General features: G+C 53.9%; 2 protein-coding genes across 3 annotated transcripts; one reads left to right on the plus strand and one right to left on the minus strand.

Annotated features, from left to right (window-relative positions):
• The first annotated feature begins 1008 nt into the window (after positions 1 to 1008).
• On the plus strand, positions 1009 to 7031 carry LOC128808126 (uncharacterized). 2 transcript variants are annotated; one of them, XM_053978958.1, is made up of 20 exons: positions 1009 to 1196; positions 1501 to 1647; positions 1728 to 1849; positions 1946 to 2054; positions 2138 to 2254; positions 2394 to 2461; positions 2538 to 2651; positions 2786 to 2971; positions 3058 to 3160; positions 3247 to 3388; positions 3466 to 3649; positions 3740 to 3839; positions 3918 to 4036; positions 4176 to 4213; positions 4415 to 4527; positions 4612 to 4760; positions 4923 to 5017; positions 5253 to 5331; positions 5601 to 5709; positions 6068 to 7031. In XM_053978958.1, the coding sequence occupies exons 1-20, from the start codon at positions 1037 to 1039 to the stop codon at positions 6139 to 6141; spliced, it is 2328 nt and encodes a 775-aa protein (XP_053834933.1). In that variant the 5' UTR covers positions 1009 to 1036; the 3' UTR covers positions 6142 to 7031. The 2 variants fall into 2 exon arrangements, with proteins under 2 accessions (XP_053834933.1, XP_053834932.1); XM_053978957.1 differs by having other exon boundaries at positions 3740 to 4036.
• A 1993-nt stretch (positions 7032 to 9024) lies between these two features.
• On the minus strand, positions 9025 to 26157 carry KLHDC10 (kelch domain containing 10). Its single transcript, XM_053978972.1, has 9 exons — positions 25995 to 26157; positions 16684 to 16905; positions 15911 to 16065; positions 15143 to 15291; positions 14462 to 14546; positions 13823 to 13889; positions 13291 to 13338; positions 11599 to 11738; positions 9025 to 10540 (listed from the first exon to the last, which is right to left on the minus strand). Exons 1-9 carry the CDS (start codon positions 26122 to 26124, stop codon positions 10331 to 10333), a joined length of 1206 nt encoding a protein of 401 aa, XP_053834947.1. The 5' UTR covers positions 26125 to 26157; the 3' UTR covers positions 9025 to 10330.
• Between the last annotated feature and the right edge of the window lie 34 nt (positions 26158 to 26191).

Genomic DNA, 26191 nt, shown 5'->3' on the forward strand with positions numbered 1-26191 from the left:
CCCTGTGCACCCCGATGCATCCCACACCCCAATACATCACACCTCCCAGTCTTTGTGCACCCCAATACCCGGCGTGCTCTGCTCCCTGTACACCCCAACACATCACAAACCCCACTCTCTGTGCACCCCAATATATCCCACACCCCAGTCAGTCCCTGCGCCCCCTAATACCCCATCCACCCTGCTCCCCGTGCACCCCAGTACACCACACATCCCAATGCACTCTGCACCCCACTCCCAGTACAGACCCCAGTCCTGGTGCCCCCTGACACCCTGTGCACCCCAGTTCATTGTGCACCCCATTCCTGCTCACATTCTGCACCACAGACCCTGCTGCCCGTGCACCCCCTCCTTGTGCACCCCAACATTGCACACCCCCTGCTGCCCGTGCACCCCAATACACGGCACACCCCAGATCTTGTTCGTTCTGATCCCTGCGCATGCTCCATACACTGTGCACCCCAATTCCGGGGCACCCCGATATACCACACACCCCACATCCCTGTGCCTCCCGGCACCCCAATATCTGCACCCCCTCACCTGTGTATCCCCATATACCGCGCACCCCGCTCTCTCTGCACCCCGTTATTCCACGCGCCGCATCTCCGCACATCTCTGTCCCTGCGCATCCCTTTCCACCCCGCACAACTCAATCTCTGCATCCTCTCACCTGCGCACACCCAAAACACCCGCGCACCCCGATCCCCGCGCACCCCGATCCCCGCGCACCCCTATTCCCGCACACCCCGATCCCCGCGCACCCCGATCCCCGCGCACCCCTATTCCCGCGCACCCCGATCCCCGCGCACCCCGATCCCCGCGCACCCCTATTCCCGCGCACCCCGATCCCCGCACACCCCTATTCCCGCGCACCCCGATCCCCGCACACCCCGATCCCGCACACCCCGATCCCCGCACATCCCGATCCCCGCGCACCCCGATCCTCGCGCACCCCGATCCCCGCGCACCCCTATTCCCGCACCGTTACCAGGTGCATCCCACCCGCGGCGGGGGCGGCCCGGCCCCCCCCGCGGGGATGGGGGCGGCTCCCGGGGGCGCGCATGTCCGGCCCCGCCCGTTAAATTCCGGCGGGCCGGGCCGGGCCGGGACCACCCGCTCTGCACCTGCTGCTCTCGCCATGGCCACTGACGCCGAGCCCGGTCGCCGCCGCCGCTGCTGCGCGCAGGACACGCCCGGTGAGCTGGGGGAGGTGGGGTGGGCACCGGAGGGGGTTCCCCCATCCCTGGGCACCGGTGGGTCGCACCCTTCCCGACCCACACACCGGGTACCGAGCGCGATATCCCCGCCACGTACCGGGCGCTGGTGGGGTCTCCTCTCCTGAACATCCCCTGGGTACCGCCCTGGGAGCTCCGTGTTCCCCCTGCGGGGTTTGCGGACCGAGGTGACAGCCCAGCACAGCAGCACTTGGCTGTCCTGCCGTACTGAGTCCGGGCAGGCTGTGGGGACATGGCCCCAGCGTGACTCCGACAGCTCCCGCAGATGCTCCCAAGGTCCCCGATTCCCGCGGCGACAGCGACGGGCCCCGGCGGGGCTCCCTCTGCGACCGGCACTGCGCTGCCATCAACAACGTGCAGGGGGACCTGGGAGAGCTGGGCTGCCACCTGCACCGTCCCCGTGTCCCCCCAGGTAGGGTGGCTGTGGGTTGGGCTGGATGTGGGGCCCTGGGGGGGTCCCACACCCCCTGTGACCCTGCGTGTCACCCACAGCCATGTCCACCCCGTCCTGCTGCCAGCAGCACTCGGAGGAGGTGTGCGAGAGCTGCGTGGTGAAAACCACCCTGACGGCCGAGAACGCCGTGGAGGCCAACAAGCTCTCCAACAACTACAAGGTGGGTGGGGGCACCCATGGGTGCTCTGGGGGGGTTGTAATGGGTTTTCATTTTCTTGCTCTTCACTCATCCCCCAAAAAAACCCTCTCTCTGCAGTTTGGATTCAAGAAATGGAAGAGCCACGTGACAGCGCGGCCCTGGGAGGACCGATCGGAGATCGTCAAGGAGCTCTACTCTGACCTCAACGTCATCCGAGGCTCTGGAGGTGGGTGGCCTTGGGGACAACCCAGTGTGGATTTGGGCAGCTGCAGGTGGCAATGGTCCCACCTGGTGCCTTCCCTCCTGCAGGGTCCACACTGACGTGTGGGAATGTCCTTTACCTGCTGCTCTTTGGCTGGTGGCTCTCGCTCCTCTACGTCCTCATGGCTGCCGTGATGTTCATCACCGTCATGGGGGCTCCTTATGGTGAGTTCCACATTTGGGACCCCCATGTGAGGGCTGGATGAGCTCGGAACTGCACCAGTGGGTGTTGGGGTCTCCTGGGTCCCTTCTCCATGGAATGTCCCTGTAGGTGGAAGGGACACTGATGGTTGTGTCCCCACAGGGAGGCTCTGCTGGGACCTGGCCGGGTATTTCCTCTGGCCCTTTGGCAAAGTGATCCAGAAAGTGGAGGTAAGGGTGCCTTGGGAATCTGCTGGGGGGGTCTTGGGGTGCCCTGTGCACACCCTGACATCCCCCCTCTCCCCAGGTCCCCAAATCCCATCAGGCGTGTGAGGCTGGCGTGGGGGAGAGCTCAGCCCTGCTCGGGGGTCCCACACCGCTCCGCTGGCGCCCACGGTGCTGGGAGGGCGCTGGATACTGGGTGAGCCCCTGCTGGACCCCGTGTCATCACCCCTGGAGCCCCCAGCGTGCTGGGGAAGGTGCCCATGGTCACCTTCCCTCCCCTGGGGCCAGCGTTTTGGGGGTCAGTCCCTGAAGGTGACCTCCTGTTAACAGCACCATGCCAGCACCGCCGTGTGGCTGTGCCTGGGCTACCCGGTGCTGCTGCTGGCCCACGGGCTCGTGTGTGTCACCGCGTGGCTCCTCATCGTCCTCATCCCTGTGGCCAAGCTGAGCGCCCGCACCACCTCCCGCGTCCTGCCGCTGCCCCCGGAGCGGGTGCTCATCCGGCGCCTGAGGATGGTGAGTGACTCTGGGCAGGGTCTGGGTCCCACACCCCGCTCCAGGGGGGATTTTGGGCTGGGGGTGACCCTCGTGTCCCTCTGCAGACAGAGGTGCCTCTGGAGGGAGAGGTGATTCTCTGCTGCTACCGTGCCGCCAACCCCTACTACTACAAATACGCCGTGGACGGCATCAACGTCTTCGCCGTCAGTATCCTTCTGGGAGCTGGAGAGGGATGGGTGGGGAGTGACCCCAAATCCACCCCGCTCTGTTGTGTCCTTGACTGGCCCCCCCAGACCTGCTGCCACTGGTGCTGGTGACGCTGGTGCTGGGCTACGTGGACAGCCCCAACCACCTGACCGGCTCCGCCGTCAAGTTCACCTTGGCCCTGCTCTCCATCATGCCCCTCTCCTACTACATCGGCATGGCCATCGCCAGGTGAGTGGTGACGGGGGACACTTGGTGGCAAAGTGGGGACGCTTCAGCCCTGCTGACACCCTTTTCCTCCTCTCCAGCATCTCGGCCCAGAGCAATTTCGCGGTGGGAGCTGTGGTGAACGCCACGTTCGGCTCCATCACCGAGCTCACCTTCTACATCACTGCCCTCATCAAGGGCTCGCGTGAGGGCAACCGCTGCTACGCCGAGGTGGTCAAGTCGGCGTTGACAGGGACGCTGGTGGGCTGTGTCCTCTTTGTGCCGGTGAGACGGGTGGCACTGAGAGCTGGGAGGGTGCTGCGAGCAAAGCACTGAAGGGGGATTTCTTTGGGGCGTGTTTTCTCCATCCCCAAGGGTCTGTGCATGGTGATCGGGGGCATCCGGCACCAGGAGCAGCGGTTCAACAGCCGCTCTGCGGGCGTCAGCTCGGCCCTGCTCTTCCTCTCCGTGGGAGGTGAGTTGGGGACGGGGGTGTCCCCAGGTCTGGGTGTCCCACCAGGGTGGGTGCCTGCTCCACGTCCTGTCCCTGCAGGTGTCTTTGCCCCAACGCTCTTCTCCAAGGTGTACGGGAAGCTGGTCTGTGGCGAGTGCCACAACGTCACGCAGAACCCGCTGGGCCACTACCTCTGCCACAACTGTCACTTTGACCTGGTGAGTGGGGACCTGGACGCCCAACAGGGGGAATTTGGGGTCAGGGATGTTCTGAGCCCCCCTGGCTCTCGTGCTGGGTGGTGGCACTGGGGCTGTCCCTTGTCCCCCGTATCCCTGTTGACAGGCACTCTCTCTGCAGATGGACAACAACGGCACCCTCTACTACAGCCACGTCCAGTGAGTGTCCACTGCAGCGGGGACAGAGCTGTCCCCACACTGGGGTGGCACCTCCTGGGTTTGATTGTGTTCCTGCATCCCTCCCAGGGCCCTTCTCCACCCCAATGACCCCGTGCCCCATTTCCTCATCCCCAGGGGAAGTCCCCTGGGGTCTCCATGCCAGACCCTGGTGGCACTGACAGTGTCACCTGTGTCCCACAGACCCCTGGTGTACACGGTGTCCATCCTGCTCCCTGCTGCCTACCTCGTCGGGCTCTTCTTCACCCTCAAAACCCACACACACATCTACGACATCCACATCAGCGACTGTCACAGTGAGTGTCCCCAAATGTCCTGGCTGCGGGGCCGGCTCTTGTCACTGCTCTGGAGTGTCCCACACGTCTCTGCTCTCTCCCCAGTGCCTGGCCACCACCACAGCGCCGTGGTCCACTGGTCCCGCTGGCGGGCCCTGGTCATCCTCCTGCTCTCCACCCTCTGCATGTCAGCCTGTGCTGACCTGGCCACGGAGCACATCAGCCCCATCCTCACCAACTCCACCATCTCACAGGTGAGCTGGCTCTGGCTGTCCCCAAGGACCAGCATGGGGACCTGCCCTGGCTGCAGTTGGAGCCCCAAAAGGAGTTGGGGGAAAGATGCTTGAGATGCTTTGCACAGTTGGCCAGGGCTTGGATGTGGTCAGGCCTGGGCTGATGTCACCTCTTCCCTGCAGTACTTCATTGGTGTCACCGTGCTGGCAATGGTGCCTGAGCTGCCGGAGATTGTCAATGGCATCCAGTTTGCCCTGCAGAACAATCTGAGCTTGAGGTGAGATGGCTCCAAGGATGAGTTCTGGGGTGGTTCCTGTGCCCTGTCCCAGTCCCATCACTGTGCCTTGGTGCCCATGATGGGCTGCCCAGCCACTGGTGGGTCAGAGTCTGTGTCAGCTTGTCCTCAAGGAGATTAGTCATCCAAAAAATGGTGTCAGAACTGGGATGGGCTCTGTGGTTTGGGATTTCCTCACCCAGGGACCCATTGCTTGGCCCTTGTCTTTCCTCCCCAGCATCGAGATTGGGAACTGCATCGCGGTGCAGGTCTGCATGCTCCAGATCCCCATCCTGGTGCTCTTCACCATCTTCTATGTGAGTAGCCCCAGGACAGCTCCTGGGGGGACCTCCTGCAGCAGGGCTGGGGACACGGTGTCCGTGGGACATGGAAAGGACACAGCTGCCCTTGCCAGTGTCTCCCCTCTGCTCAGTGCAGGGGAAGTGGGGTCAGGTGTCTCCTGCTGCTGTCCCCACCCTGGGGACGTGTGACAGAGGGGGTTTAAGGGGTGACACACAAGTCCCCAGACAGAGTCAGTGTGGGGTTGCCCTGGCTGGCCATAAACCCCAAATCCTCTTCCTCGCAGCCGACCAACTTCACGCTTGTCTTCAGCGACCTCCACGTCTATGCCAGCATGTTCAGCGTGGTGCTCATGAACTACATCTTCATGGATGGCAAATGTGACTATTTCCAAGGTGACCACCTCCCACAGGGCTGCTGTGGGACTTGGTGCATCCCTGTATCCCCTGGGATGTGGGGTCCTGGCTCCAACCCTGGGATCATCTGCTTTTTGGGGCTCTTGGTGTGTGGTGACCAGTGATCCAGGGGTCTTGGTTGACCATCTTGGAGTTGTCCTCCTGCAGCAGCTCCAAGCGGGGGTGATTACTCCCATTTCCCTCTTTAAAAAGTTTTAAATTCCCTTTCAATGGACATTTTGTAGAGAACCATGGAAGTCCTCTACAGGGGGCTAATCCAGACCACAGCAGGTCTTAAACCCATGCCCCTCCTTGCTCCAGGGAGTAACTCCCTCCCACCCCTCTCGGTCTGCCCCAGGCACCGTGCTGGTGATGGTTTACTTCATCCTCCTGGCCGTGTATTTCTTCGCCCCGTCACCCAGCGGCTGCTGAGGTTTGGATTCTCCTTTCTCCAACCCCCTCGTTGGGATCAGCACCCATCAAGACCTTCTCCAGTGTCTCAGGGACTTGGCCGGGCTGGCTCCGGTCTGGAAGCGCCGTTTCCTGAAGCTGCTGCTGCTGCAGGGATGGGAAGGGTGGTGGCAATGGGATCGCTCCCGAAATGAGGAGCCTCAAAGCCAGAGCACGTCACACAGGCATCTCCAGCCCACACTCGAGTGGCTGGAAGGAAAACTGTCCTTAGAGGAGGGTCTTGAAGGGGATTTCTGTGTGTCTCGAGGACAGACCCCTCCCTGGGGATGTGCTGCACTGGGAGAAGGTGCCTGAGAAGTCCCTCATCCTCCCAGGCCTGGGAGTGGCCTGGGAATCGCACACGGGATGTTTGATGGCACCAGAAATGCACCCAAAGGTATTTTCAGCTGTTTTGTCATTAAAGCAGTTTTGTACAAATCAGAAACAAGTTTGTTTCTCCTTAAACGAGCCTCAGGCACCAGCCTGGGCCCCTCTGTGGCCACCATTCCCTGTCCTCTGTCACCTCACCCCAGGGACAGAGCCAATGGGGGTGGCTGGGAGCTCCAGCTTTCTCCATGACCCTCCCAAAGCTCCAGCTCATCTCCAGCCTGGTCTTCTCTGACTCTTTGGTCCCCCTGGCTTTGAGGTCTGTACCAGACTCCTGAGATGGTTCAGGGATGCTCCTGGTGTTGTCCATAGGGTGTGACAGAATGAGGGCATCTCCCTCCACGCAGGGAAATGCCGGTGGATGTGGTGAGAGGGACAAAGCTGGGGCTTGGATTGATTTATTATCTTTACAAACAAAAACAATCCCAAAGCAAAACACTGACTGACCCATTAACACAGGCAAGGAGGCTCTGGTGCCTCTTCCCCCTCCCCTGCTCCATCAGCATAAAAGGCAGGGAGTGCTGTCACAGCAGTGTTGGACTCTGACAGCAGGGCCAGCCCCGAGTAGGCAGGAAGCAGCCTGGGCCTGCCCTCCTTTGCAGGGAGGGCAGCAGCTCGTTAGTGATTAATGAAGCTGCCTTATTAAGCCTTTTTGTTTTCCTAGGGAGGCATCAGCAGGGCCAATCCTGCTGTCCTTAGTCCGGGACATTTGGGAGCATTCCCAGATGAGCAGCTGGAGTTTCTGATGGCAGGACATGGAAAGGGGATGGGAGAGAAGAAGCTCTAGGAGAACCTGCTCAGTGCCATCATCTTACTGAGATCAAGCAAACCATCACTCCTGGGGTGAGGGATGCTCAGGAATTCTGTTCTGAGCTGGCTTTCCCTGTCTCCTTATATCCTGTCCCCATCCCAGGCAGCACTGTAGATGCTCTTACCTCTCTCCATCAGTTGCTGCAGATGCTGGATCCTTTCCCTCTCCCTTAGGGAATTATAATTAAAGTTTTCACCCACAGGCAGTAGCCCAGCAGGAATTAAAGCCCCATTCAGCAGGAGCTGTGAGCTCAGTGCTTAAACCAAGTCTTTTTTTTAGGAAGAGTAGCCTCCAAGGATCTTGTGTCCCTCGTGAAGCAGCCAATGGAGGTTATGGAATGGCAAAGACCCCTGGAAAACCCATCAGTGGGTGATGCTTGTATAGCTTTTATCAGCAAAAGTGAAGTCCTTGGACCTCTTAGGTCCAAGCTGCCGGGAGTGGAGGGATCCACAGGAATCAAGTCCAACTCCTGGCTCTGCCCAGGACACCCCAACAATCCCCCCCCAGCCCTGAGAGGATTGTCCAAATGCTCCTGGGCTGTGCCCATTCCCTGGGGAGCCTGTTCAGAGCAGGACCATCCCCTCCCTTGCTGCTGTCCCTGATGTCCCCAGGACAGAGGTGTCCCCCCTGGCTCCAAGGCACTGCTGTCCCATCACCCAGGACCCCCAGGTCCTGTCCCACAGCTGCTCCCCAGCCTGTCCTGGATGCACTTTGCTGAAGTCTGAAGATTCCACCTCCTGCCTTTCCTGGAACATCCAGGTGGGTTGTGCTGTTGTAGCAGGAAATCAGGGTGGCCAGGCAGGGTTTCCCTCTCCTGAAGCCGTGCTGGCTGTGACCCATGTCTGTGCTGTCCACCAGAGGTTTATCAGTACTTCCCAGAATAATCTTTTCCAGGGTTTTACCAGGCACTGAAGTGAGACTGACAGCCCTGTGGTTTCCAGGGTTGTCCCTTAAAAATTGGGACCAGCTTCCAGCCAGCTGAGACCTCTCCAGAGTCCCAAGACTGCTCCAAAATCATTGAGAGAGGCTTTATGACAACCTCAGAGAAAGCTCCAGAGATTTCCAGAGTAAGGAAAGTCTAAGAACCTAAGGAATGTGCTTGCTCAGAGATCCAGACTTTGATGGCTCCAGTATCACCTTGGGGATGAGGAGAGATGCTCTTTAAAGCAGGTGAGAGGAAAAACCAGCACAGGGCTGACCAGGCTGCTCCAAGACAAAGGTCCACAAGGCAAAGATGGAAGTGTGGCTATTCAGCCTCAGCGTTTGGGATGGAAGAAGGAGCTGGAGAAATGGTCCTGCAGGTCACTGCAAGCCAGGGAAGGAGAGCAGGGAACCTTTCCCCAGTCCACAGCTGCCAGCAGGGTCTGGACTCAGCAGCCAGGGAGGCTGGGAAGGGGTTGAAAAGCACAATTCCTGTGAAGGTGCAATGTAGGGGATGGAGACACCAGAGCTCCAAGCAGCTCCCACCAGTTCCTGTGGTCCAAGCACCTGAGAAAGCCTCAGCAGTGAGGTCCAGACTTTGTTTTCTGAGCCTTGTGGGGGGAAAAAAAAGCAGCAACTGAAGCTGGAGAAAGAGGAAAATCTATTCTCAAGACCAGGGGAAGTTTAATTTTGAGACAAGGGGTGAGTTCCCTACATGGGGGGCAGTGACTCCAGCAGGCAGCACCTTTGGATTAACAACATGAAGACAATGCTATGGTTTATTTAAACATAAATGCAATCTCTTAAAAAGAAACTAAAACCCCAGAGTGTAACCTCTGCCTTTGATGAAGAAGAAAGCATTGGGAAAAGCTGATTTTAAAAACAAAAGGCACTTAAAAATGGGCTCCAACTGAAAAGGATTTTGCACAAACCTCATGCCTGGAGCTGTTCAGAGTTCAGTGGCCACTTAAACAAATGCAGTGTAGAGAGCACAAGAGGATCAGAGCCACCCCTTCCTGTGCACAGACAGTCCCTGTTCCCAGAAGGAGGGACAGTTGTTCCCTTTCCCCTTTTTTGGATGCTGTATTTCCTGGGCTGAGCTATCTACAAAGCCACTCTCCAAACTGGCTTTAAATCACATCTCCCACCCTCAGGGGAGGGTGAAACAAGAAGAAAAAGGCCAATTTGGGTAGTGTGGGAGGAAGGAAAACCAAAAGCTGTGAGATGCTGAGAACCAGGGCTTGGTTGAGCAAGTTCAAAGAGCTCTGAAATCTACAGGGTGAGTTTTTGCTGTAGCTCGTTCTGGGTGCAAAGTGAGCCAAAAAGATTTAAAAGAGCCTCAGGAAAACCTCCTTCCTCTCCACCCCCAGTAAAAACTACACAGTAGTCCCCTAAGTGGCAACTTTTTCCCAGTTTTCCAAGCAAACCTTTCAATATGAAAAGGGGAGGACACAGACACTGCACCAGGGAAGCTGCACGGGCCAAGCTTCGCTCGCCGCCCCGGCGACGTTCCAGCCGTCTCCGGAAGCTCAGGGATGGGAACATGCCCATGGAACACATGCAGGGCTGAAGGAATGGGCTGGGTTTGGAGAGGGGGAGCTCAGCTGGCTGGGAGGGATGGGTTATCCAAAGCAAAAGAACAGATTGGTGGTCGTTCTGCAGCAAATGTCCCTCGTTGGATACGATGGTGGAAATACCAAGGTGAAGGTGCCACGTGTAAGCACGGGCTCAGACATTCAGTAACTCGTTAAGCTCCCCAATTAATTTGCAAGCGTGTGCTGATGACAGGTTGCTGGTTGGCTGCTTAGTCTCAGAAAATACTTTTGGATTAATGGTGTAACTTAGAGCTCCATAAATAAAAAGGGGATAATTTTTTTTTTTTTCAATGACTAAAAGTAACAATGTCTGGAAAGGCATTGATGTATTTGCTGAGTAAGGCCTTGAGCAGGTTTCTCCATGTTCTTAGCAGGACCATCCATGGAATCCATAAATAGGGGATGGGAGGGGGAATTCTTCAACGTGGTGAGTCTTGGACAGAAGTGGGAGATGTTCTCATTTTAGTCGCTCAACAAGTCCCTGCGTCAGTCCAAGGTGCAAAAGCTGGGATCTGGAGAGACTTGCTAGGTGAGGGAAAGATTCCAGAAGCTTCTCCCAGCACAGTTCCAGCAGGCTGGGCACCACCAGCCACATTTTGAACAGGGAGCCAGTCCGTTTGTTTTGGTGGATGTTGACCACCCCTCCGTGGACATACATGCAGCCAGCCTGGGTGGGGAAAGGGGACAGGAGTTACAGAGCCAGGAAAAGCAGGATTGGGCTGTCCCCATTCCACCTCACAGCCTTCAGCAGAGGTGTCACTGCCTCAGCCACTCACTCTGGGATCCTCTCAGTCAAGGGAGGAATCACTGCTGGAAGGGCCATGTCTCATCCTAAACCACATATCCACCACCTCAGAGTGCTTTGCTCTGAGATTTAGGTGATTTCTATCTCAAGAAATCCATTTTAGGAGTGTGGCAAGCTGTTAATAAAGTAGTACAGAGCCATACTCATGCTTCAGCTAAAAATAATGTATTTTTAAACTACACCCACCTCAGACATTCTGCATTCCCTTGGCTCAGCACAACCCTGCTCCAGGGATGACAGGAACACAGAGAGATGGGAAAAATTCAGCTGCTGAGTAGCTTTTTTTTCCCCCACAGGCTGGCAAAGAAAGGGCATTCCAGCTGCCCAGGCAGTCACTGAGCTGCCTGGGAAACACCTTTATCAGGCTTCCCAGGAAAAGCTGCATTTATAACGTTCCCCAAACGAAGTGACACCGAGGAATGTGATCTCTGCCCTAAGGAGATGAGGAGCTGAAGGAGGTGAAGGCACAGCCAAAGGCATTTCTTGCTGCCTGTTCATTACCAATCCCAGGTCTCCAGCCTTCTACTTATGGCCAAAAGCTCTGGCAATACCAACATTCCTCAGTGGTTTCCAAAGGGCTGGAAACAGCCTCACCCAATCTTCCACCTCAGGCTGTTCTCAGTAGGCTAAAATCACTTTACTCAGGGAGTATTTGTGCTTTTTTTTTTTTTTTTTTTTTCCTTTAACAAGCAGGAACTGCTGTTCCCACAAGGAATTAAAAAGCTCAAATTCTGCATAATTTCTTTCAGAAAGCAAAATCCACAGTGTGGCTTAACTTTTCAAACAGCAGCAGGAAGAAGAGCCTCCCAAAAGCTGCTGCATCCAGTGGAGGCCCCATCAGCTCTATTTGCAGCCCACACCAAGGGAAGAGTGCTTGGAGGAAGGATCCCAGCTCCAGAGGAACAAAAGGAGTCACTTACTGGGGTGACAGCAGCACAGTGGAAGTACACAGGCTCTGGCATGGCAGCTGGGAGCTTGACCCACTGGAAAGTTTGGAGGTTCAGCTTCCAAACGTCTCCCAGAATCACCTCTCCGTTGTAGCCTCCACACACGAACACATCTGCAAGAGAGGAGATGTGGGGAGCTGCCAGGCCCAGCCATGCCCCTGCCAGGAACCACAGGACACGCTGGAAGAGAGGTCAGGGATCACCTTCCCCACACAGGTTTGGGATCAGTAACTGTTTTACCTCAACAAAGGTTCTTAGGATCTGCCAAATTGGGCCCACCACAAAGCAGAGGCCACTTAAAGATTCCCAGAATGGTTTGGGTGGGAAAGGACCTCAAAGCCCATCCAGTTCCAACCTGATGGGCAGGGACACCTCCCACTGTCCCAGGCTGCTCCAGCCCCAGTGTCCAGCCTGGCCTTGGACATTCCAGGGATGCAGGGGCAGCCCCAGCTGCTCTGGCAATTCCAGCCCAGCCAGGAATTCCTAATTCCCAATCTCCCATCCATCCCTGCCCTCTGGCAGTGGGAGCCATTCCCTGTGTCCTGTCCCTGCAGGCCTTGTCCCCAGCCCCTGTGCAGCTCTCCTGGAGCCCCTTTAGGGCCTGGAATGTGCTGGAAGCTCTCCCTGGATCCTTCTCCTCTCCAGGTGATCATTCCCAGTCTGGCTCCAGAGCAGAGGGGCTCCAGCCCTGCAGCAGCTCCAGGGCCTCCTCTGGATTCACTCCAATTTCATGGATGCCCGTGGCTCAGAGCTGATCTCCAGACCCTTCAGGACCTCATGGTCATTGCTGGGGGCCCTGCAGCCCCTCCAGGGCATGAGGAGAGAGTCCAAGGTTTGGATTTAGATGCAGCTCCTGAAATGCCCTGGGTGGAGGCCCCAGAGGATGCTGATCAGGGCACTCAGAGGTTCTTGTCCCAGCCTGGCTCAGAGCAGAGGGGCTCCAGCCCTGGAGCAGCTCCATGGATTCCTCTGGGCTCTCTCCAGCAGCTCCAGGTGCTGCTGCTGTTGTCCCCAGGGCTGGGGCAGCTCTGCAGGTGGGGTCTAACCTGAGAGGGGCAGAATCTCCCCTCCCCTGCTGCCCACACTGGGGGATCAAGGTGGATCTCTGGCCCATCTCCCCCTTCCCAGCCTGCCCGTGATCCCAACCCCACCTTGGCAGACTGAGGGCTAAATGTCACTGCAAGCAGGAGAGCATTCTCTCTTTTCATAGCCAAGCTGGGTTCTCAGGCACCTGGGCTTGATCAGATTCCAGGGATTTTAAACCCACAGGGAACAGCCCCAGCTCCCAGCTCTGCCTTGCTCCAGCTTTGCCCAAGTTCTCAGTTCAGGGGCTGCCAAATCCTGCTGGTGGGCTGGAAGCATCTCCCAGCTCCTGCCTTACTTTTATTGGCACAGTTAACACTCCTAGGAAATATAATCCAGCATTTCCCTCCACCCTTCAACAGAGAGCATTCAGCCACTGACCTGAAGGGTTTGGAAAAGAGGGATCAAGATTGTAACTGGTTTTTTTTCAGTGCAGAAGGAATGGTGCCAACCAGGCAGCTTAAGGCCTGTGAGTGAGGAAGAAATCCTCTTCCAGAAAAGCCACGTGTTCCCTGCAGTTCTCTCCAACTCTCCCCTGTTTGGTTTTACAAGATACACCAATTTTCCAGAGGTAAATCTTACCATTTTTTATCTGGACACAGCTGTGGCATCTTCTGGCTGCTGGGAAGCCTGAGGAGAATAAATTTAAAAATATATATCAACAATAATTGCTTTAAAGTGCTAATGCAAGCAGTGATTTTGTCTCAACATTTAATCATGGAGTTTAAGAAGTTCTGCTTTCCTCCTATCCCAGGTATAAAAGGTGTAATTTTAGGCAGCTGTTTCAGGTTTGAGTCCTAGTTCCTCTCCAGGGAAGAAAGAAAAATGCTGGAATTTTGTTCCCCAGAGTCTCAAACCTGGCTTGGTGAAAAGCAGCTGTGAGATTCCAGGGAAAGCCCAGGGCCTCAAAGGGAGCAGGGATGATCTGGATCCTCTGGGAGCAGATCCAAGCACTGCCACCTTTCCCAAGCAGGGAGAGAGAGAAGCCAGACTGCCAAACTCCCTTGGATGGGTTAATTCTCAGTGCTGCAGCACAAGCAGGATCTCAAATCCAGCATAAGTCACTTATTGAACAAGCAAACTGCACTTTCAAGCAGGGAAATTCCAAACTCACCGACTTTCTCGTGAGGTTTTGTGGTGATCTCCTCCCAGGTGTTGGTTTCCAGGTTGTAGGCATGGATCTGGAGGAAAAAAAGAGGAGCCATGAGATTCCCCCTGGCTCTGCCAGCACCACACAGGCTCTGATCCACTAAATATAAATCCCTTTTTTTCATTAAGTGTAAACCCAGAAATAGCTGATCCCAGCCAGTGACTAAGCAGGTCTAAAATCACCTTCCAAGTTCCATCCCAGCTTTGCTATTTCAGCCCTACAGCTGAAAAAAAGATAAGAATATTGCTTTTTAAAAGAGCTGGACCAATTAAAATCTACACCCTCGAGCTCTCAGAAGGATTTAGAAATACCTTTCTCCTGCTGCACGTAGGGAGAAAAATGGGACAGTGGAGAGATAAAATGTCACATAAAGTGCTGCAGACTCCACTTTTTTGGAAGCAGAGCACTATTTAAAGTGACCACAGATTCATCACCAGGACATTCTGTGGCAAATTCAGGTTTTACAGAAATAGGAGAACAATCTGCTCTCAATTATCTTTTTTTCTTTTTTTTAACAGGCTCTCCAGGCAAAGCCAGATGAAGAGGTGCTGCTGGTAATTCCTCAGTGTGGAAACCTCCTGTCCAGGGTTCCAAATGCCTCACCTTATCCAAGGAATAAGCTGTCCAGGAAGTTCCACCTCCCAGGATATAAATTCGTTGCCCATCATGAGCAATTTCATGTCTGTACCTGAAGGTGCAAAGCAGCACAATTAGCAACAACAAAAAACCTTCTGGAAATCACCATCAAATTCCAGGGATTTGAGCAGAAACTCCCAGGCCTGGCTCTGCTGCCATCAATCCCTCAGGCTGGGAGCATTCAGGAGATGTGGAAGTTTTCCTGGGCCCTCCAAGCAGCACCCCAGAAGTTTGAAAGGCATTTTCTGATTGCAGAGTGATTATTAAATAATTAAGTGCAAGGATTAGTGAATACCAGGACAGCCATCAGTATTCTAAGGGACATGTCCAAGGCCAGGCTGGACAGGGCTTGGAACAACCTGGGATAGTGAAAGGTGTCCCTGCCCATGGCAGGGGGGTGGAATTAGATTTGTTTTAAGGTTCCTATGAACCCCAACCACCAAACCATTCTGGGATTCTTCCATTTCCAATTCCCTGTTCTCAGCTGGACACCAAACCACGGATGAGAACAACCAAAATCCTTCCTCCCAATGCCAAAACAACTCCCAGGCAAAGGAAGGCTGGAAATGCCAACCAGAGCAAGGTATCCCAAAGCTCCCCATTCCCTGCCTCCCAAAAAAAGCTCCCTGGGGCTGCCCAGGTGCTCACCTCTCCTCTGGCATGTCACAGGACATATTGTTTGGCTTCAGCTGGATCCACTCCCGGGTGTTGAGGTCCAGCTTGTGGAGATCAGTGCTGTAAATGTACCCAGTTGTTCCTCCAAACACGTAGAGACACCCATTGATGATGGCCATGGCCTGGCAGAGAAACCAGTTAGAAAGGACTTGGGACACCTGGGGCTGGAGAAGAGGGAATTCCTGCTCCTCCAAAGCGGATGTGCACCAGCAAAAAGGGTCAGTCCTGCGGTGAGTGTGAATTAATTTCCTTGTCCACCTCGTTCATCCAATTTATGGAAAGTCTTAAAAGGTGTAATTCTAATATAAAGGAACCCTAGGAACTTGCATTCAGAGATTTGGGTTTTGAAGGTTTCAACTATGAACCACTCCTTAAATCGCTTTTTAATTTTTGTTTAAAGTTTTGGGTTTTGAAGGTTTCAACTATGAACCACTCCTTAAATCACTTTCTCATTTTCATCTAAAGCTTTGGGTTTTGAAGGTTTTTGACTACCAACCACTCCTTAAATCAGGCTTTTTTTCATTCAGCTGCACCAGGCATTTAGTGAACAAATTCTAACTAAGGTGAAAACCTCCTTTCCTTTGAAATCTCAAAGAACCGATGCTGCTTTACTTCTTTACGAAGGACACCTGCTTTTCCTCGTGCTTTTACACAGAGGGAATGACTCTGGTGAGGCGCAGAGAAGGGATTTTGGTGCTCTGAGCCCTTGTGAGGCACTTGGGGCTCCCTGGTGCTCCCTACCTGGCCGTAGATGCGGTTGGGTTTCTTGCCGCGGCAGCTGAGCAGAGCCCATCTCTTGTACTTGACGTTGCACACGTGGACGTCGTTCCCGTTGCTCTCTCCAAAGGGGATCCCGGTGCCCCCAAAGACCAGGAGGTTGTTGCCATGTAAAACAACTGGGAGAGAAAGAGGGGAAAACCAGGGATGCTCATTGCTGTGAGATCAGCAGAACGGAATTTTTCCAGGCTGTTCCAAGTTGGGTTGGACTGGGCTTGGAGCAACCTGCTCTAGGGAAGGTGTCCCTGCCCATGGCATGGAATTGGATGATCTTTAGACTCCCTTCCAACCCAAACCATTCCATGTTCCCATGTTCTGGAAACAGCAGTGCTCAGTGCTGCTCAAATTCCCTACAATCCACCCCGTGCGTTGATGGCTTTGAGAGGCTCTAAAGGAGAAAGGATCCCAACTAAAACCATGGTAACCAAAGGTCTGCTTTGAAAAGTGAACAAAGAGAGCTATTTTTGGTTGCTTTGAGATGTCTGCATGAGGCACCTTCCTGCTGAAAGCACAGCAAGATAAACACCTGGAAAACACCTCTTGCTTTCCCATTCTTTTCTCTTCCCTCCATCTCAACTGAGCAAAAAAGGGAAAGAAAAATCCCAAAACCCAACCCAACCCTAGGGCCTGCTTGGAAAAACAGCATCCAGATTTCCAGTTCTTGTCTGGATTAAAATAGCCAGGATTAAAAATAACTCCAGGAGCAGGCAGACAAGGAGTTGGATTTCCGTACGTACGTGACATGGAGGCCAGCTCCCTGGGCATGTAGCCTTCGGTGCCCATCTGGTGCCAGGTGTCTGTGGCAAAGTTGTACCTCCAGAGCTCCCTGAAGAGGGGGTAGTCCTCGTTCTCCGGCCCCCCGGACTCATCGTAGTCGGGGTTGTAGCCCCCGAAGACGTAGAGGTTGGCGCTGTCGGCCACGCAGCGATGGCCGCTCCTGGCCGGGGGGCACCTGTGGCCTGCAGGAGGAGGGGGAGAAAAAACAGCTCCACAAGGTGTGCCCCGGGGCCAGGAGTGCACCCACAGGATGTATTCCACAGGGAATCCATAGGGAAGCGCCTCTGCGGCAGGAGGAAATGGCTTTGTAAGGACAAGCTGGCCAAGGGACGGCCGGCGTGTCACCGTTCTCATTCCTGGCCACTCCACCTCTGCACCATGTGGCAATCCTTCCACAACAGCCCTTTCTGAGGTGCTTTATAAAATCCCTCTTCTTTCCTTCTGTTTGGCAAACTTAGCTTAGAAACAATTCCAAATGTTTGTATTTAAAGCTGCCCAATAGAGAAAAAAAATGAAGGATTTGCCTTCCCTCCTACAAAACCTCTCTGTGACTTCCCTCTTTGTTCCTTGGATCTCAAGATGACTTTGTCACTGAACTGTATTTAGTTTATTCTGTCTGACAGAACAGGGAAAATCTGCTCCTGAATAATTAATAAATAATAAAAATATGAATAAAAAAAAATCCTGAAAATCTGCCCATTTGCACTGGGCAGGAGCAGGGAATCCAGCTGAGATCCTACAGGCAGATGAAGCCATTCCCAAAGGGAATCCCTCTGCCTGCTCACCCCTAAAAACTCGATGGAAATAAAAGCAGGGAGGACAATTCCAGCTCAGCTCTCAATTGGAATAGATAAAAAGATGGATTCAGCCAAGGAAAAACTAACCAGGAATATTCTTGGACAACAGAAATCGAGGTCTTGGCTGACAAGTGACCAAAACAAACCCAAACAAATCAGTGACCTTCACCTCCCACCTGCTCCCACAGACTTTTTTTATGGATTTTAGGATGGAAAAGGAGCCAGGAAAGCATCTAATTAGGACCCAGCATGTTTTCTTCTGTTATAATTCCCAGCAGTGAATCTGACACTGCAAAAGAAAAAAAAAAGAAAAAAGAGGCATGAAGCATTTTTCCTACAGGAAAAGTGAAATCAATTATTTGTCCAGACCAAATAATGAACTTGAGCTGAGCACAAGCAGCTTTGCTTAATCATGTTCAACTCTGGTCCAAAATTAAGCTGCTCTCCTGGGTTCAGACAAAGTTTTGACAGATTTGGGGTGTTTCCAGGAATAATTGTGTCTCACAGCAATTCCCACTTAGAAACTAATAAGCACTGGCTGAAGAAAGAGGGGAAGCAAGTTAAGGAATTAAGGGAAAAATCTGTAGTGGGGGCACAGGACAGGGGGATATTCCACATCCTAATTTAAAAGATGTTAAGGAATTAGGAGTTCAGATATTATATTAAATATAGATTTTATTTCCCTCTAGTTCTAACACTTGCCATGAGAATTTACTGGAGGGAAAAGAGGAGAATAAGGCTGAATTTTACATAAAGCAAATAAACTCAAGGTAAGAGGAGTAATTCCAAGAAAATTAATTAAAACACACCCACCCAGGAGGCCTTCACTGCCACCCACCTCCCAAAATTAAGTAGGGAAGGCACCTGACTTTGCCAGAAATCCCAGTTTTCAACAGGAAGGGATCACACATCCCTGGAAGGGTCAAAGGCCAGGCTTGGAGCAACCTGGGATAGTGGAAGGTGTCCCTGCCCATGGCAGGGGGTGGCACTGGATGATCTTTCAGGGCCTTTCCCTCTCTTGCTCATCACTGTTTTCAGGGAAGATCCCTCCAATCGTGTCTTTTTAAGGAAAAGAGCTGTAAAAGCTGTTCAAGGGTTAATTCCAACGAGTTCCTTCTGCAGCCAAATTCCACGGCTCCAATAAAGAGCTGCACTTCCATTTAATTAGGACTCACTGGATGATTCACAGCTCCTGCTGGAATTCAGGAGAGGCTTGCAGCTGGTTTTGCTGCCCATTCCACAGGTCTAACTTTTAGATGGGAAAATCCTGGGATTTGCTGAACTTCATCGTGAGCAAAGCCCATTTCCCAAAGCTGAACCCCAAAACACCCAAAGCTCAGGGAAGCACAGCAGGGCCCCGTTGTGTGAAAAGCTGGAATTCACCAGGTCCTGCTGTGAATTCCCTGATGCTGGACATGGAAAGCAGCAGGATGTACCAGGTCTGTGGGGAAGAGGTCGTAAAGTTATGGAAAATGGCTTTAAAATGGATGGATGGATGGATGGATGGATGGATGATGGATATGATCTGGGAAGCACCTGTTTTCCCAGTTTAAGATTCCAGAGAGAAGCAGGAAGGATGGGAAGGTGCACTTACAAGGAGGTTCTTTTTCCTTAGTCCTGAGGGCAAAAACGGGAACAGTAAAAATTTCAGGGAATAAGTTCCACAATCAGAATGAAGTTTAACAACAGGATGAGAGGAAACAGCCTCAAGCTGTGCCAGGGGAGGCTCAGGTTGGACATCAGGAGGAATTTCCCCATGGAAAGGTTTGTTAAACGTTGGAAGGGGCTGCTCAGGGAGGTTTGGAGTCCCCATCCCCACCTGGAGGTGTCCAAGGAATCCCTGGATGTGGCACTCAGTGCTCTGGGCTGGGGACAAGGTGGGGATTGGGCACAGCTTGGATTGGATGCCTTTCCCTGCTCACACAGAGCCTCAGCCACCTCGTGTTCTCCAGGGAATCACGAGGTCTTCTCCAGGGGAGTCCCAGGTCTCCAGGGAAGCACCAGATCTTCCCCAGGGAAGCTCTGCTTGTGGCAGCCAGTGCTGGATACCCTCAAAAGCAAAAGGTGAGAACCAGGCTGAGCCTCGTGACCCAACAGCTCCTCCTTCCAGATCTACCAGTGGATGGACGTCCTGGTGGAGGATCATCCCAGCCTCGTCAGCAAGATCCAGATCGGGCAGAGCTACGAGAAGCGGCCCCTGTACGTGCTGAAGGTGGGTCCTGGGGCAGCCTCGTCCTGAAAATCCCCCTCAGGATGAGAAGTTGTGCCAAGGGAGGCTCAGGGTGGACAGCAGCAGGAATTTCCCCATGGAAAGGGGGTCAGGCCTTGGCAAGGGCTGCCCAGGGAGCTTTGGAGAGCCCATTCCTAGAGGTGTCCAAGGAACTCCTGCATGTGGCACTCAGGGCTCTGGGCTGGGGACAAGGTGGGGATGGGGCACAGCTTGGACTGGATGGCCTGGGAGGGCTTTTCCAAACCAATGGATTCAGTGATTCCAGGCTGAAACACCACGACAGGGATATAATTAAGGAAAGTCCTAATTAAGGGCTGAGCCATCTGACAGAAAGCAGCTGGCTGGGCACTGACCTGCCAACACCCTGCTAAATTCCCCTTGAACAGTGATTCAGCCCAGGAGTTCTGAGGGAGCTGCTGCATTGACAATTCCAAGCTGTTCCTAATTGAACTCCTCTCCTGCAGGAGCTGTAATTAGGACAGGGGATGAAACAAGAAGGCGTTTCCAGATGTGACACCGGAGCAAAGGAGGCTCAGGGGGGACCTTGTGGCTCTGCACAAGTCCCTGCCAGGAGGGGACAGCCGGGGGGGTCGGGCTGTGCTCCAGGGAACAGGGACAGGAGGAGAGGGAACGGCCTCAGGCTGGGCCAGGGCAGCCTCAGGGTGGATTTTAGGGAAAATTCCTTCATGGAAAGGTTTGTCCAGCCCTGCCACAGCTGCCCAGGGCAGGGGTGGAGTCCCCATTCCTGGAGGGATTTCAAAGCCCCGTGGATGTGGCACTTGGGGATGTGGAGCTGTGGTAGCTTTGGCAGTGCTGGGAATGGTTGGACTCAGTGGTCTGAGAGACCTTTTCCAACTGAAAAGATTCCATGATTCCATGAATATGAAGTTGTTTTGAGCCTCCTGAAGCCATCCTTTTTCTTATGACTGTCAGAAACCCTAAACAAATCCATTTGTATCTCAAGGGTGGGTGTGGAGGGGAATGGGACAGGACTGCTCAGTGACAGGAGAAGGGACAACGAGCACAACCTGAAACACAGGAAATTCCAGCTGGATATGAGGAAAAACTTCTACTTTGAGAATGGTGGAGCACTGAGCAAGCTTCCCAGAGCAGCTGGGGCTGCCCCTGGATCCCTGGCAGTGCCCAAGGCCAGGCTGGATGGGGTTGGAGCCACCTGGGACAGTGGGAGGTGTCCCTGCCCATGGCAGGGGTGACACTGGATGGACTTTGAGATCCCTTCCCACCCAAACCATCCCACAATTGTACACTCCTTTATCAGTTCCCGTTTTTCCCAAGCTAATTTAATCCCAATATCCACCTCAGGGTTATCAGCAGCACTTTGAGTACCTCAAAGTTCTTCCTGTCAGGATAACAAGAAAAGGAACAGCAGTGAAAAGTCTGTCCTGTTATCAGGGTGTCCCAAACAATCCATGGTTTCAATCCCACAAATCCCAGTGCAAGGCCATCCCACGAGGTGTGTGTTATACCACCACATTATCAGCATCACCACCAGCAGCAGAATTTCTACTTGAAGCCCTATTTTTGGAAATATAAACAGAATAACTACAGGGTGTAAAACCAACAAATCCAACGTGGCTTTGGATCCTCCTCTTTTCCAAGTGCCACATCCGTGGTGAATATCCCAAGGCTCTGCACGTGTCCTTTTCTCTGCTTTTTAAAGCTTTCTAAAGATGGTTTTGTGATTATTTTTCCTCCTGCCTGGTTTTTCAACATCCACAACAGCAGGATTCCATCTCTCCCTTTCCATTTCTGATCCCTGCAGGAATCCTGAAGGACATTTAGGTCAAGGGCTGAACCAGAACAACACAAGTCAATATTGACTTTGACTCCCATCTTCAAAGTTTCATCTTTTCCACAACAGCAGGACAAAATAAGTTTGGAACTCATGTAATTGGAGTCCCTCAGGAATGTTTGGATAAGCAGGATTGGGAATGCATCGCTGAGAGTGAGGTTTAAAACCTATTTGTTCATCCAGCTGTGTTCAGCCTCTGCAGATCCCACACTTTCCTTCCTTGGCAGGCTGCCCACACCTGAGAAATTCCCAAAAGGAAAAGTTCCCAAAAGGAAAAATTCCCAGCTGTAGCTGGGTCCCTGACCAACGGCTCTGAGGGGCTGAGGGAAAATGGGAGAAGCCAGAAGATCCAGCCAAGGATGCCAAACACAACCTGCAGCACAGCCAAAAGATTTCCAGATATTACTGAGACCTCCAAGCAGTGTTTCCAGAATTATCATCCTGGGAGAGCTCCTGGGTTTGGATCAATGTCAGGAACAGGCAACGAGGCTGGAGAGGGGCTGGGAGCACAAAGCCTGTGAGGAACTGAGCTGGGGGTGCTCAGCCTGGAGAAAAGGAGACTCAGGGCTGGCCTCAGCTCTCTCCACAGCTCCTGGAAGGTGCCTGTGCTCAGCTGGGCTTGGGCTCTGTCTCCAGGCAGCACTGACAGAGCCAGAGCACACAGGCTCAGGCTGAGCCCAGGGAAATTCAGGTTGGATATCAGGAAAAAGCTTTTCCAGAAAGGTGATAAAGTTCTGGAATGGCTGCCCGGGGAGGTGGTGGGGTCACCACCCCTGGATGTGTTTAAAAAGCCTGGATGTGGCACTGGGTGCCAGGGTCTGCCTGAGCTCTTGGGCTGGGCTGGGCTCGATGCTCTTGGAGGTCTCTCCCAGCCTGGTCATTCTGTGAACAGGTCTGGTTCTCCCAGGCTTTGTTTCCAAAATCTTTGGGGCAATCACGTTTTAAAGGATTTTACACCACTAAAACGGAGCGACCCTTGGGTTGTTTGTTTCCAAGAAGCAGAAAGGAAAAGAAAGGAATTGTGGAGAATGAAAACCATAGAGCTGGCAAGATCATCTGGTCCCATGTCCTGTGGGAAAAGGAGCTGGGATGAGGTTGTTCAGCACCTTGAGCAGTCACATCTGAAACCCTCCAGGGCCTCCACCACATCCTGGGGGAGGCTGTCCCAGGGAATGATGGAATTCTCACTGTAAAAAATGTCTTTTTTCCATTGGGATGGACCTTCCCAGTGCACCCTGTCCTCACTGCTCCTTGTCCTCTCCATGGAAAGGAGACCCTCCATCCTTTAAGGACTGGAAAACACAAATGAGGTTCCATCTGAGCCCTCCCTTCTCACAGAATCATGGAATGCAATCCCAGGATGGCTTGGGTTGGAAAGGACCTTAAGGATCATCCCATTCCATGGGCAGGGACATTTTCCCCTATCCCAGGCTGCTCCAAGCCTCATCCAACCAAGTCTTGGAGACTTCCAGGGATCCAGGGGCAGCCACAGCTGCTCTGGGAATTCCAGGGAGAAGGGACTTGAATCCTTCAGCCCTTCCTTCCTTGGACCATCTCCTTTGGATGCTCTCCAGTCTGCCTGGGAATTTCTTGACTTGTGGAGACCAGAACTGGACACAGAATTCCAGGGGCACTGGGAAGAGCAGGATGATCCCACCTCTCCCTCCCAAAGTCCCTGTGGACACAGCCCAGGCCCTGATTTGCCTTCCCTCAGCTCCCTCTCTCAGTTGGGGCTGCTCCCAAACCTCACAGATCCAAGATTTTGGACTCTTGGGATGTCATTCCAGCTGCTGCACTTGGAATTTTGTCTTTGGTACACTGCACACTTGCCTGCCCGCTCCTCCAGCCTCAGCAGGTCCCTGGAATGTTATCCCATTAATTAAGGAATTCTCCATGACACAAAGGGCTTTGGGATATTTGGAATTTCTGCTCTTTTTTAATATCTATTAAAAACTGAACCTCTCCATTAAAAAAAAAAAAAAAAATCCCAAACCCTTCTGTGACTGGGAAAATTACAGCTGAAGGCAACAGCAGGAATGCTGAGCCAGGAGAGGCAAAAATCCATTTAAGTGTCCAGATTGTCCCAATTCCCTTAATCCCAGCAGTCTGATGAAAACACTGAAAAACGTGGACAGAAAAAGAAGAACCAACCACAAACCACCTGTATTTGACTCTTTTTTCATCTTTCCAAACCTTACAAACACCAGGGCATGGAGCAGCGTGGGGAAAATGGAGGAACAACTCCTGAAAACTCTGGAAGAGAATTGGGAGTAAGAAAAGAATCCTGAAAAGTTTGGAAGAAAATTTAAGAGAATTGGGAAGGAAAGACAACCTGGAAATTCTGCAGGAAAGCTGGGAGGTGAGGAATGAAACCTGACAATCCTAGAGGAGATCTGGGAGCTAAGAAAACAAACCTGGGAACTCTGGAAGAGAACTGGGAGTAAGAGAAGAATCCTGAAAAGTTTGGAAGAAAATTTAAGAGAATTGGGAAGGAAAGACAACCTGGAAATTCTGCAGGAAAGCTGGGAGGTGAGGAATGAAACCTGACAAGTCTGGAGGAGAACTGGGAGCTAAGAAAACAAACTTGGGAGCTCGGGAACAAATCAGGTTGGTGGAAATGGAATGAGGGGAGGAAAAATTCCTCTCCCCGTGGTTATGTAAGGGCTGCTGCTGGAGCTCTATAAACAGGACCTTAACAGGTGTCAAACTGGGAGAAAACTCCAACAATCCAGGATTTTTGGGGCTGGCAGTCAGTTTGGGGTTGCTTTAGGCTGGTTTAAGAGGCAAGGCTGAGCTGGGCCAGGTGCAGGGAGGGACAGAATCCATGCAGGATGAGGAGGATGCAATTCCCATCCCAACGCTTCAAATGCAGCAAGGGGAAGAGAACCAGGGCCTGTGTTTCCAAAAAAAAGGCATTTCTAAGGAAGGAGGGAAATGTGGCTGAGCCTTTGCCCAAAAATAGAAGGTGTGGAGCCACTCAGCAAATTCCCAGTGCTGCTGGAAGAGGCTGGAAGGCTGAGCCAGAGCGTGGCATGTGGGAAATGAATTTATAGGGAAAAATATATGGCAGGTTTCAGGGATGGGAACATGGATTGAGGAGCCCTTCCCAGCTGCTGCTGGTGCTGCCACCCCTGAGGGGTGAGGGGCTTCATGTCCCACGTGAGTTGAGGGATGTGAGTGGCAGGAAAGGATTCCTGATCCTGGGATATGCAGCTCAAGGTCACGAGGAGCTACAGGGATAAGGAAAAAAGGGATATTCCCACAGCAGCTGGGAATATCACAGGGCCAGGGGCTGTCCCACATCTCTGCCAGTACTGCAGAAGTTCCCAGTCCTGTGATCCTGGGCTAACCTCAGCCTCCTCCTGGAATATTTGGGGGCTGTTGGGGGTGACAGACATCCAGAAGTTATGGAATAACCCTTCAGCCTTGCTAGGAGAGAGGTGGAGAAAGGAAAGAACCGCTTTTCCCAGGGAACAGGACAAAGCTGATGTCATGTTCCAGGCAGGATCTCCCCTCCCAGGATTGTGGGGATGCCCCAGAACCCCCAATAAGCTGGGATTGCAAAGTGGGGGGGGTCACTGGGCTTGTCCAGGATGACTGAAACAGAGCTGATCCCTGTGGGATACCCCTATCCACGGGGATGAACAGCCCACGGGGGGCATCCAAGCACCTCCCAGCAGCTGGAAAACACTGGCATGGGGGACCCTACACCGGGTTGTAGGAGGGGGTGACCCTAAATCCATTTGTCAAAGGATAACTGCCCCCTCCCCATCCCTGATCCCAGGTTCCATACCCCGGGATGGGAACAGCCCAGCTCCCCCCCAGCCCACACCATTCCCGGGGTTGGGGACAGGGTGACCCCATTATTCCCGGTCTCCTGGGGTACCCCAGCTCCCCCCGGGGATGTCCCAGAGCCAGGGACAGCTGTCCCCTCGGGGCCTCCTTGAGTGTCGCGCTCCCAGTCCCCTGAGGGCCTTGGGGACACGCGTGTCCCGGTTTGGGACACCGGCACCTCGTGGCCGGGGTGACCAGACCTCCCCGGAGCGTGGGGGTGCCCCGACTAAGGACCCCCCAAGGAATGGGGGTGCCCCGCTCCCGAACACCGCGGCGATGGCTGATTCCCGGACTCCTTGAAGCCTTGGGAACGGGTCTGTCCCAGCCCCGTTGCTCCGGGATGGCGGTGCTCGGTCCAGGACGCCTCAGGACCTCGGGGACGGCCGTGTCCCCGTCCCCGACCTCCCGGAGAAGGGAGTGCCCCGACCCCCAACCCCTCGGGACCTTAGAAATCGGCGTGCCCCGATCCCGGTCCCCCTGAGACGGGGATGCTCCGCTCCCAGACCCCTCGGACCCCTCAGGGTCGGGGCTGCCCCGGTCCCGAGCCCCTTCTGGGCCTTGGGGTCGGGGTCATCCCCGGCGCCGGCCGCCACTCACCCGCCGCCCGCGGCCTGCCCGGCAGCTGCACGAAGCGGTTCAGGATCCCTCCCCCGCCGCCATCGCCACCTCCCGCGGCGCCGCCCGCGCCCTCCCCGAGCCCGTCCCGGGCCGCGGCCGCCGCCGACATGGCCCGTCCGCTGCCTGAGGGACGGGGCGCCAACCGCCAATCAGCGCCGAGCTTCTTCGGCCGCAGC

The sequence above is a fragment of the Vidua macroura genome, chromosome 5, assembly GCF_024509145.1.
Source record: "Vidua macroura isolate BioBank_ID:100142 chromosome 5, ASM2450914v1, whole genome shotgun sequence".
In the NCBI taxonomy this organism is placed as follows: domain Eukaryota; kingdom Metazoa; phylum Chordata; class Aves; order Passeriformes; family Viduidae; genus Vidua; species Vidua macroura.